The sequence below is a fragment of the Gekko japonicus genome, unplaced genomic scaffold (assembly GCF_001447785.1).
Source record: "Gekko japonicus isolate JY-2015 unplaced genomic scaffold, Gekko_japonicus_V1.1 scaffold2249, whole genome shotgun sequence".
NCBI classification, from domain to species: domain Eukaryota; kingdom Metazoa; phylum Chordata; class Lepidosauria; order Squamata; family Gekkonidae; genus Gekko; species Gekko japonicus.
Genome location: NW_015173741.1, coordinates 142,216 through 154,870, shown reverse-complemented (window position 1 = coordinate 154,870; position 12,655 = coordinate 142,216). Strand labels below are relative to the sequence as shown.

The following is a 12,655-nucleotide window of genomic DNA, read 5'->3' as shown; positions in this document are numbered from 1 at the left end:
CTGAAGCTCTTTCCACACTCAAGGCATTTATATGGTTTCTCTCCTGTGTGAATTCTTTGATGGGAAGTTAGGGCACCTTTCTCCCCAAAGCTTTTTCCACACTCCAGGCATTTATAAGGTTTTTCCCCTGTGTGAATTCTTTGATGAGAATTTAGATTATCTATCCGTCCAAAGCTTTTCCCACACTCCATGCATTTATATGGTTTCTCCCCTGTGTGGATTCTTTGATGAAAAATAAGGTATGTACTCTGACGGAAGCTTTTCCCACACTGCAGACATTTGTATGGTTTCTCCCCTGTGTGAACTCTTTGATGAGAAGTAAGGTTGTCTTTCCGCCCAAAGCATTTTCCACATTCCAGGCATTTGTGTGGTTTCTCCCCTGTGTGGATTCTTTGATGGGAAATTAGGTAGGAACTCCGACTAAAACTTTTTCCACATTCCAGGCATTTGTGTGGTTTCTGCCCTGTGTGAATTCTTTCATGGGAAGTACGGTTGCCAGTCTGACTAGAACTTTTTCCACACTCCAAGCATTTAAATATTTTCTTTCTGTTGTGGGGGTTCAAATGCATATTAATGTCTGATGTTTCAAGAAATGTTTCCCCACTTGCTGGGCACTCATTCCTATTCTCTCCTTGGTATGATTTTTGTAGTGCAATATTGTGAGAATCACCACCCTGTAAAAGACCAGAATTAGTTATTGTTTGAAGAGGGTGCTTTGCTCCTTCCTTCCTTAGCACATCACAAAATTCATCACTCATTTTCACATCTGGATATACATCTTCTTTGTCCATCACTGGTTGCTCTTTCATTTTATTATCTGCCGACTCCCACACGCCTCCTGCTCAAAGAAAGAGAAGGGTGGCATGAACACACAAAAAGAAATGAAACCCGAAATTATGGAATGAAATTAACTGCTGTAGAAAGGCAGGAATTTTACTCATTTAAAACATTTCCATGCCACCTTTCCACCCAATTCTGGGCCCCCAAGACACTGAACATCAAAATATTAAAGCATTTTAAACATTAAGACATCGAAGAAAGGAAGAATGGGGAGGGGGAATAGTCAATTTAACATTAAACCTCAGTTTAGCCAAGCTCAAGGGATACCAGTTGGATAGATGACTACTCCTGCTTGTAAGGCCCATGAAATAAAAAAGATTTTTAAAAATCATTTCACAGAATGTGTAAAACAGAATTGTTTAAGAAGGGATTTTTATAAAGGGAATATAAATTTTAACCTCTGAAATGTTTTAGGTAGTTTTACAGCATTGTGTACTGTAAGTATTACTCTGTTTTATTGCACAGCTTTCTTATTTTTGAAGCCAAATAAAAAAGATTTTTTTAATCATTTCACAGAATGTGTAAAACAGAATTGTTTAAGAAGGCATTTTTATAAAAAGAATAGTGTTGTAATTTTAACCTCAGAAATGTTTTAGGCAGTTTACAGCATTGTGTACTGTAAGTATATTCTGTTTTATTGCACTGCTTTCTTATTTTTGAAGCCACCTTTCCAGCCCCCTAGCACTTCCACAGTTTTCTCCCGGTATGAATTCTTTGATAAGAAATATGCCTTCATCTACTGTGACTGAAACTGTTTCCACAGTCCAGCCGTTATTATGGTTTCTCACCTGTGTGAATTCTTTGATAGAAAGTCAGAGCATCTTTCTTTCCAATACTTTTTCCACACTCCAGGCACTTATATGGTTTTTTGCCTGTGTGGGTTCTTTGATGGGAAATTAGATTATCTTTCCGTCCAAAGCTTTTTCCACACTCCAAACACCTATATGGTTTTTCTCCTGTGTGAATTCTTTGATGGGAAGTAAGGTTTGCACTTCGATGGAAGCCTTTTCCACATTCCAGGCATTTATATATTTTCTCCCCTGTGTGAATTCTTTGATGGGAAGTAAGGTTTCCACTGTGACTGAAGCTTTTTCCACACACCAGGCATTTGTATGGTTTCTCCCCTGTGTGAATTCTTTGATGGGAAACTAGTTCATCCTTCCGTCCAAAGCTTTTCCCACACTTCAGGCATTTATATGATTTCTCTCCTGTGTGAATTCTTTGATGGTAAGTTAGGCTATACTTCCGCCCAAAGCTTTTTCCACACTTCAGGCATTTATATGGTTTCTTTCCTGTGTGAATTCTTTGATGGGTAGTAAGGCTTCCACTGTGTTTGAAGCTTTTTCCACACTCCAGGCATTTATATTTTTTCTCCCCTGTATGAATTCTTTGATGGGAAGTAAGGTTTCCACTTTGAGTGAAGCTTTTCCCACATTCCAGACATTTATATTTTTTCTCCCCTGTGTGAATTCTTTGATGGGAATAAAGGTGTGCAGTCTGACTAAAGGCTTTCCCACATTCCAAGCATTTATATGGTTTCTCCCCTGTGTGAGTTCTTTGATGGGAAGTTAGCTTATCCTTTCGCCCAAAGATTTTTCCACACTCTGGGCATTTAAATATTTTCTTTCTTTTATGGGTATTCCGTTGCATATAAAGGTCTGATTTTTCAGGAAAAATTTCCCCACTTGCAGGGCACTTATTCCTATTGTTTCCTTCATATAACTTTTGAAGTAGTGGAATCTCATGAGTGTCATCACCCTGTAAAAGACCAGAATTTCCCCTCCCTTTATGTTGCTGTTTCCCCTCCTCCTTCCTCAGTGCATCACAATACTTAATGTTTTGTTTCCAATCTGGATATGCATCTTTTTTCTCCATCTCTGGATGACCTTTCCTTTTTTCTGCTGACTCCCACACACCTGCTGAAAAAAAGAGAAAACTGACATAAAGATACTGGGGGGAAATGGAGCCCACAATTAAAGACTAAAATAAAGTAATTGCTGTCTGAAATGCAAGAATTTAAAGCTGTGGTGTCTGAATGCACTTTCAAAAGTATTTTGGGGGGAATGTGATTCTTATTGACCAGTTCCTAGTTTGTACCAACTAAACAGGGAATAGCATTTTACTGGGACAGCTATTCTCACAGAGATCCTTTTCTGGCCTTCCTGCAAATCAGAAGAGCTGCCTCAAAATTCAGCCACAAGCCAGTGAGTTTGTCCTCAAGCAATGATGCAGGTCACAGATTGCTTGATCATTGGCTCTTCCCAGTTCCATGGGGGAATGACAGAACTATGGCAGAGCTAAAAAGGCAGTGTGGGTTTTCTGCCTGTGGTGTCTGGCCCACAAATTTCCCCCCTATCGTAACAGGGATGGCCCATCCTGCCATCCTCAATAGGGTGTTGCAGAAACTAATGTTAATAACACATGGTACGTAGAATGTACTTATTATTTTAGCCTGATTCAATATAGTTCAGTATAAAGGTAAAGGTAAAGGTTCCCTTGCTCGAAAGCCAGTCGAATCCGACTGTAGGGTTGTGGTGCTCATCTCCGTTTCAAAGCCGAAGAGCCAGTGCTGTCCAAAGACGTTTCCGTGGTCATGTGGCCGGCATGACTAAACACCAAGGCGCACGGAACGTTGTGACTTTCCCACCGAAGTTGTTCCAATTTATCTACTTGCAATTTCTTGCTTTCGAACGGCTAGGTTGGCAGGAGCTGGAACTAGAGATGGGAGCTCACTCCATCATGCGGCACCCAGGTCTCGAACTGCTGAACTACCGACCTTCCACAGCCTGCAGTTCAGCGTCTTAACCACTTGAGCCACTGCAGCTCCTATACATCCGACTGTAATTTCCTACAACTGCTCCACGCAGACATTTCTCTTTCTAACTGGCTTAAAGCAGTTAGTAGCCTTAAGAAGGTTATTCGGCAAACACAAACCAGCTCTGATAACCATTGAAGCAGCTTTCAAGAATAGCTGTTTGTCTGCCATCATAAAGCTCTACAACTGGCCCTCACAGATAGAAACAGATGACTGAGCTTTTTCACACACTTACTCTAGATACACCCCCAGCACCGTATGATGTCTGAAATTCTCAGATCTTGACTCAGTCATGGTGCCTTTCTTGCATATGAAAGAGACTAAGAATTTGGATTTATTCTAAACTGTGCTCAGCCTGCTCACCAATCCTACAGCTTACTGGGTTCACAATATTTAAGGGTAGTCTGAATACTGAATAAGCAGTTCTGCCTCCTGAAATGAGTGCCCTGAAAGAGCAGCAACAATACCAGGTGAAGCAACAGAGATCCTCTTTTGTTTTCTTTTTTGGCAAACTATAGGCAAAATCGGATGTATTTCTCCTCCATGGGGCTTACTTGGTTCTCTTACCCTCACAAAAGCCCTGTCAGATAGGTCCGGCTGAGAACATGTGCCTGGCCCTAGGCCACCCAGCAAGTCCCGATGCTGGATTGGGGGTTCGAACCTGGTCTCATAGCTCCTACATCTTTTCTTTTCTTTTTTGGGTGGGTGGCAAAATCAGATGTGGGGCTTACTTGGTTCTCTTATCCTCACAAAAGCCCTGTCAGATAGGTCTGGGTGAGAACGTGTGCCTGGCCCTAGGCCACCCAGCAAGCCCCGACGCTGGATTCGGGGTTCGAACCTGGTCTCATAGCTCCTAGTCAGACAATCTAACCACTACACCACATGGGTTCTGACAGCTCAGCAAAGTTCCTAAACTCCCCGTCCTTGTTTTGTGAAAGATGAGATAACTTTCCACCCTCCCTATGGGGACTGAATCATTCTCCTGTCCTCCTTTTATCCACACAACAGCAACCCTGTGAGGTAGGTTAGGCTCTGTGTGTATGTGATTGAGTTACATTTAGTTTCTGACGAGGTTTTGTTTTTGCTTTCTTGCAGGGTGGGGTGAGGTTCTGACCAATGTTCCCTCTAAGCTGTGATTTCTTGTGAGCAACAATTCTACTTTGTGAACTACTGGCTTTATAGTTGTGAGCGAGATGAGGTTTTGCTTTTGCTTTTTTGCAGGGTGGGGTGAGGTTCTGATACCAAAGTTCCCTCTAAGCTGCGGAGTCTTGTGAGCAAAAATTCTACTTTGTGAGCTACTGGCATTAAAAGTTGTGAGTGAATGATTTGGCTGCTGCATAAATTAGTTTGCTCTTCAGCCATGCTTCCGGAGCTAAGACAAAAACGTGTGAGCCGTAGGCTGAAGAACTGTCAGCTGGCTCACACTAACTCAGCTTAGAGGGAACACTGGTTCTGACCACAGACAGATGGACAGATGCCTCCTTTTATTGGTATAGATCCTCAAGCTGTACCTTTTAAAAATAATTTATTTAAATTAGCTATATACCTGCCTTTCTCTTGGGTGGATTAGAACTACAGATAGGTAGCAAAGATATATATATTTAAAAGCCCTGTGCTACATTCTATTCAAGCACTTTTGATGCAAAGCAACTATGAGGGAAAACCTATTGTGAGACAAAAGAGATGTCTCAGTAGAATCTGAGGTCAGACTATTCTGCGTCAGAAAGATGAGACCCTGAAATCCACCCGCCCAGAGCTTCCAGACATGGGGGAGTCCCACTACAGACCAAGGCACCTACCTGCCAATCCTCCCACTTCATCAAAGCCATGACAAAAGAGCTCGTCTTCGATCCAGGCTATGAGGTCAGGTTTGGCAATCACAGGTCCTTTAGGGGGAGAAAAAAAACACACAATTATGGCTCTTCTGTTTGCACATAAATATTCAGCACAGATACTGACAGCGTGGAACAAAACCAGATCAAATAAAGATCATCCACCTGGCCTTTGTAGTTATCTGTTCTTATAGATAGCTTCAAGAGGGGATTGGATAAACATCCGGAGCAGAGGTCCATCAGTGGCTCTTAGCCACAACGTACAGATGTAACACTATGTCTGGGGCAGTGATGCTCTGTCTTCTTGGGGGGCAACAGTGGGGGGGGGCTTTTGGAATTCTGGCCCGACTGGTGGACCTCCTGATGGCCCCTGATGGCTCCTGATGGTGTGACACAGAGTGTTGGACTGGATGGGCCACTGACCTCAACAGACATCTCACAGGGTGTCTGTTGTGGGGAGGGGAAGGGAAAGGAGGTTGTAAGCCACTCTGAGACTCCGAATGAAGGGCGGAGTATATATCCAATAAACTCTCCTTCTCTTCTTCTTCTGATCCAGCATGGCTTCTCTTATGTTCTTATGTCCAGTGCTTCCCCAGCTGGGACCTAAGCAACAAAAGAAATGGAAGGGAAACGAGAGGTGTTCTTATCCTAAGACCCCCTCATACCACACACACCACAGAAAACAGGCGGTGGAGCTCCCCTGGATCTCAGGGGAAGGCCAGGGGGAAAGGTTAAGTGAGGCAGGTTAAGCTGAGAGTATGCAACTGAGCCACAGCCACCCAGCTCCTACCTTTATTTTCTGATGAGCTTTTTAATTTTTTTAGCATAGTGGGGTGGGGTGGGGTTCTATAAAACCAGAGGGGGAGAGGCCTGATTCCCATGGCAACAGCACCACACTTTAATCAAGGCCCTTATTGTTGTGGCTTTCCCAGGTTACCCTGGCTATGATTAATGACCAGCATTTTGTCCATAATGACAATAGTTAGGCATTTTTATGCCTCCCGAAATGTCCCCAATCACACAGACTGTCCCAGAAAGCTCATCAAGTACACAAGCATTGCCTCCCCCATTAAGATTCCCACGGGGATGACACTAGTTACCTTGCTCACCTTACAAGGACTCTGGCCAATGGTGTCGGCCACTGAGGTGCCTCACAAGAGGCCCTGATACCTCCTTTTTGCAATCAGCTGGCAGGCGTTGGGGAGAGAAATGTTGGGGAAGGTCTCTCCATGCACCACTATTTTCTGCTAGTTTTCTTCCCTGGACCTTCCTCTGCCACTGACATGCTACGAGAGTCAGGTCCATGACCTCATTTCTCCCATTCAACTATACTTCCCCCAGACCTTACCTGTACATCCATCCTTCCTCTCTCACTTTGTATCTCTGACCCCCTTCTCAGCACAGACAAACAAAGGCCCAGACAGAAGGGAAATACCTGCCCCTTCCTCTCTAAACGAAGCACCCCTTAGCATTTCTTCAGATGCCCTCTCATGAGGTCCGGACACAGGACTGCTAGGCAGGGGCTTTCCTCTCTGCAAGGAGAAGCTCAAAGCCTTTCCATATTTGTATACAGAGTAGAAGAGTCCAACCAACAGGCTATGTCCATCCTCAACAGTAACTTCCTCACAGTGCACGGAGAAGTAGTCATAGTTACACCTCACAGCACTGAGGAGAGAGTCCAGGAGAAATGGTTCCTCACCCAGAGAGGTCACATTCCCAAAATTCTCCAGCATGACTTCCTTGTACAGAGCTCTCTGAGGTGGGCTCAGCAAGGTCCACTCCCCTTTGGTGAAATAAACAGCTACCTCTTCAAAGGACACCAGAGCCTGGAAAAGGAAGAAGAAAGCACTTCTTTATTTTACTGGAAAATGGGTTCATAGTGTGACATTCATTTGCCACCTGCACTGATCTCCTTCTGGGGAAGAGGCAAAGACTCTTTCGTTTTCACAGGACCTTTGAATAAAATGTTTTGAGTACTCCTGTCTGATGATGTTCATGCTGCCATGGTTCTGGTTTATATGTTTTGGGGCATCAGATTCATGCAGGTCTATCTGTGGCTACCAGCCATGGGGACTGAGGGGAACCTCCACATTCAGAGGCAGTAAACCTCTGAATCCCAGATCCAGGAGGCAACCTCAGGGGAAGGCCTTGGCCTCTATGCCCTGTTGTTGGCCCTCCAGAGGAACTGGTTGGCCACTATGTGAGACAGGATGCTGGGCTAGATGGACCACTGGCCTGATCCAGCAGGGCTCTCATGAGATGTTGTAGAGTGTCCCCCCCATCTCTGCAGTTGTAATTATGGAAAAATCCCAGGCCCCACCTGGAGGCTGGTAACCCTACTCCACAGGGTCATTTGGAGTCAGCAGTAATAAAAGTACTGCTTTATGGTCCCTGTTTGTACTTCTCTGCAGGTGCCTAGACCATTCTTCCTGCCTTCCTTGTACCTGTCCTCTACATCCTCCAGCTCTGAAGGTAAGGGCCCGCTCCTTGAGCCTTGCAACAGAGAAGGAGCCATTCCTACCATCCACTGCAGACCTCCTCACCGACTGATCTCCCCCCTTACCTGAGCAGTTTGCATAGTGGCTTTCAACTCCCCGCAGGGCAGGAAAAACATCAAAGGTGTCTTCTCCCGGCTGCCTGGGAGGGTGAGAAAGAACAGCGATGGGGAAACACTTCTCTGCAACCCACACATTTCTCTTTCTCTCATGCAGTCTCTCAGCCTCTCCTTGAGCAACCCTCCCACCTCCCCAGCAACCCCCTCCTCACAGGTCACCCTCCATTCCTCCCCCCCTGCAGCTGCTGTGTCTTTCTAAACACACATCTGTGGAACCTGAAACCACCTGAGCCACCCTCTGAAGGTGCTGGGTTCAGATTCTGTACTCCAGCCTTAGGCTTGCCAACTCTGGGTTGGCAAATACCTGGAGATTTTAGGGGTGGAGCCTGGGGAAGGCGGGATTTGGGGAAGGGAGGGGCTTCAGCGGGGTCTGTTGCCACAGAGTCTATCCTCCAAAGCAGCCGTTTCCCCCAAGAGATCTGATCTGTCATTTGGAGATCAGTTGTGTAATTCCGAGACATCTCCAGGCCCAACCTGGAGGCTGGCAACCCTACCAGGGATCTCGCGGCTTTGCACAAGGCGGCCGACAAGTTATCCATGACGCAGGAAGGGGAACCCCGGAGGAGCTTGTTTATTTATTTATCGTAATGGCAGAGTTACACACAGGAAGTATATCGTCTGTCAAGCAGCGGCTGGACAAACACTTGTCAGAGACAGTGGGTTGGACTAGATGGCCTGTGTCGCCCCTTCCGACTCTATGATTCTATCATTCTAATATTAAAAAATATGTCTTTAAATGATGTATTTTATTCTATTACTGTAAAATACTGTAAAATGTATACTGCTTCTGCTTATCAGTTTTTGGAAGCCGCCCTGAGCCCGCCTGGCGGGGAGGGCGGGGTAAAAGTGAAATAAATAAATAAATAACTATATCACCAAGTTAATACGATGGGGCACTGATACAGAGGGGCTGCAGGGTGGGAACGGGGGGGGGCGCTCTGTCTCACTCCACGCTTTCCCTCCTCCTTCCTCTCTGCTTTGGGTCTTGCACTGCATCGCCCCCCCCCCCCCAAAAAAAAAGCCCCTTTGAGCTCACCAGATTCCCTACTAGATGCTCAAGCGGCAGCCCGAGAAACAAAGAGGAGGATCCTGTCAAGGGAGGGGGCAGGAACGGGCTTGCCTGTGTCTACACCTTCCCATATGCCTCTCTAGGACCGCAAGCTCTCTCGCTTTAACTCCTCAGCCGCCCAAGTAGAAAAGAGCGTGAGTGTCCAGGAGCGTCTTAAAAACTAACAAAATTTGTGGCAGGGGAGAAGCTTTCGTGAGTCGCTGCTCTCTCCTCCTCCTCCTCCTCAAAGGACCTAGGCGAGAGAAAGCAAAGGGAACCTTCCAGCGAGGGAAATAATTTCCACTCCCATTTGTTTTTAAGGCCATCTTTTCCCACCCTCCAAGGCATTTGTATGTTTTCTCTGCCTCTCCAGATGGAGGCTGACGACTCTCCAGGCAACAGAGATCAGTTCCGGGGGGGGGGGGGGGGGGGGGCTGTGGAGGGTGGAGTCTATGGCAGTATATCTATCTGAGAACCAGGCTCCACCCCCAAATCTCCAGGAATTTCCCAACCCGGAGATGACAACCCCAGCTCCACCTCCCGACAAAAGATTTGCCGCAATACCCGGCGAACCAACAGCCTGAGAAGTCCCCCTTTCCTGACAAACTGTAGGCCACATTAGATTGATTGATCACAAATGGCATATTGCAACTTTAGTTCCAATGGGGAATCAAAAGTGGGTTTATATTCTTCTCTTATCTGTTTTCTTCAAACAGTTCTCTTCAAAAGTGGGTTTATATTCTTCTCTTATCTGTTTTCATAGAATCATAGAGTTGGAAGGGACCTCCAGGGTCTTCTAGTCCAACCCCCTGCACAATGCAGGGAATTCACAAATACCTCCCCCTACACACACACACACTTTACCACAGTCTATGAGAACAGGAACGAGAAACTCATCACACAAAAATTGCCAGCCTTGAAACATTAACTTCTCGTGCTCCTAATTAAGCCAACTGACTTCTTGTGCACCTTTCACGCTGAACCAAGGCCACCAGAATCTGACTGGGCAAGGCTTGCAGACTCTGCAAAGAGACAGAGAGAAGAGAGAGGGATGGGAATGGATTTCCCTAAATGAAGAACAAAGAAAGCCAAATCCCCTTCCTCTACCCCCCTCCCATGGGCTGAATCCTTTGCCCCCTCCTTCACCAGCTTACAGTTGCTACGTCCCCCCTGGCTGAGGCGGGTGTGTGTATGGAGGACTAGGTTGCCAGATCCAGGTTGGGAAACTCCAGGAGGTTTCAGGATGGCGCTCGGGGAGGACAGGGACCTCAGTGGGGTAGGATGCCAAGTCCACCCTCCAAAGCATCTGTTTTCTCCAGGGGAACTGATCTCTGTAGTCTGGAGATGAGCTGTAATTCCAGGAGATCCCCAGGTCCCACCTGGAGGCTGGCATCCCTACCCCATAATGACCATCCACGCAGGATGTGCCGCGGGTGGTTTTGGCCCTTGCTGCACAGCTTTCAGCAGCTTGCTTTTTCAAACATTCTTCAATCCAACTGAGAAACTGAGGTTTGGAGGTGGAGCCCGGGGAAGACTGGGAGCTCAGTGGGGTAGAATGCCAGTCTGTCCACCAGTGTTCCCTCTAAGCTGAGTTAGTGTGAGCTAGTTCACAGAATTTTAGCCTCCAGCTCACAGATTTCTGTCTTAGCTCAGGGAGGATGAGTCCAGAGCAAGCTAATTTAGGCAGTAGCCAAATCATTTGCTCATAACTTTAATGCCAGCAGCTCACAAAGTAGAAATTTTGCTCACAAGACTCCACAGCTTAGAGGGAACATTGGTGTCCACCCTTCAAAGCATCCGTCTTCTCCAGGGGAACTAATTTACATGAAGTTGACCTGGAATAACGGGGGGGGGGGGAGATTCCCTGCCAGGTCCCACCTGGGAGCTGGCATCTCTCCTGGAACTGTGACTGGAACTGAGAAGGGACTCCCCAAATGATTCCCTGTGGACCCTGCTGGATGTCCCAGATGCGATGTCCCCTGTTTCAGACCTCCAGACTGACAGGCGGAATCTGCATTTGTCTTCCCCACCAGTGTCCCAGCCTTTTGACTCCGTCTTCAAAAAAGCTGTCTGCATTTGGTGTTGTTTTCACACCTCGAGAGTGCTAGCATACTTTTGCACATCCACATATGTTTATCGTGCTTTCGGGGCAGCTCCGCTGTCGTTGCACCTCCACACTGCTTTAAAAGAATCTTCTCCAAACAACATTCAAACAAGCATTAGAGAAAGACGGCGGCACGGAAATTATTTTAAAATGCAAAGGCAGATTCTGAGTGGCAGGAGAGGCTAGTTAGCTAGACAGGCACATTGACCTTTCTTCCTGTACCTACTCTTCTGCCGCTCTCCTCTTTCATATGCAGATTGTGATCTGGGGACCTGTTTCCCTTTCCTGCTTCTCTCTCACTCTGAATGAAGACTTGCTCTCCACCTGCTCATGTGACATGTCCTCTCTTGGCACCATGAGGCAGATGGGCCTCTCGCCATCCCCCTCCATCCTTTAGCTAGTAAGTAGTTAATGATCTATCTTTCTATAGGATGGGGACCTACTGGATTTTGGGAGGCCACATATCAAGACCTTCCCCGATGCTTGAAGTGACATCTTTAAACTTTTCTGTGACGCTTTCCAGCAAGGATACCAAATGAGCTCCGAATGGTAATTCTTAACACATTGGAACGGCTGTTGCTTTGGTGGTCGCCAAAGGAATGGGGGTGGAGGGTGTGTGTGTGGAATACTACCCATGGAGAGAGGAAGAGCTGGGGAAATACTGGGAATTAGAGGTTTGATGATGAGAATTGCTGCTTTACCACATGGCCCCCACCAGTGTTCCCTCTAAGCTGAGTTTGTGTGAGCTAGCTCACAGTTTTTAAGCCTCCGGCTCACACATTTTTGTCTTTGCTCAGGAAGGATGGCTCCAGAACAAACTGATTGATGCAGGAGCCAGATCCCTCGCTCATAACTTTCATGTCAGTCGCTCACAAAGGAGAATTTTTGCTCACAAGACTCCAGAGCTTAGAGGGAACATTGGCCCCCACCAATAGTTGTCTTGGCGCCCGCCAAGCTTCTCAAAATCTGGGCAGGGCCCTTGTCAGGCCTGGCTTCTGATTGGCTGCCCTCAGTCTTCCAGGGCTGCCACAGAAACTGCAGCAGTTATGGGGGATCTGGAGGACTGGGAAGCCTCCAGGTTTGTGGTCCCATTTCTCCCTTCAGGCTTCCCTTGGTTTCTTTTTAAATCCACAATCTCTTCCTTCCTTCCCTGGGCTTTTCGGGGGGGAGGTAAGATTGCAGGTTGCCACTTTGGTCCCAGGCCCAGCAAAACAGGAGAAGGAAGCCGGGCAGGCTGGGAAATCCTCCAGACTGTGTCCCTCTTCCTTGGTCTGGATGTCCACAGGGGGAAGTGGGGAGGACTAGGGAGGGAGCCCGGCTGAACCATCAAGGACTCCTTCCTGCCTGGCACACCTTGGGGTCGGATTCTGCACCACAGGGGTGGGGCTGTTGGTCAGTGCCC

The 12,655-nt window shown here is 46.8% G+C and overlaps 2 protein-coding genes across 5 annotated transcripts in view; one reads left to right on the top strand and one right to left on the bottom strand.

The window, feature by feature from the left end:
• Positions 1–2,565, bottom strand: part of LOC107120691 (zinc finger protein 850-like) — a 40,020-nt gene extending 37,455 nt beyond the window's left edge. Inside the window, exons 1-2 of one of the 4 annotated variants that reach the window (XM_015423455.1) lie at positions 1,713–2,565; positions 17–463 (exon numbers count right to left, since the gene is read on the bottom strand). In XM_015423455.1, the coding sequence (XP_015278941.1) occupies positions 17–463; positions 1,713–2,490 (1,225 nt within the window). In that variant the 5' untranslated portion in view covers positions 2,491–2,565. Of the gene's footprint in view, positions 842–1,628 lie in introns of all 4 variants that reach the window. The other 3 variants (XM_015423456.1, XM_015423457.1, XM_015423458.1) reach the window with 3 other exon arrangements.
• The window catches only part of LOC107120690, a 190,185-nt gene that overhangs the window by 103,915 nt on the left and 73,615 nt on the right, over positions 1–12,655 (top strand). The gene's annotated exons all lie outside the window — the stretch shown is intronic.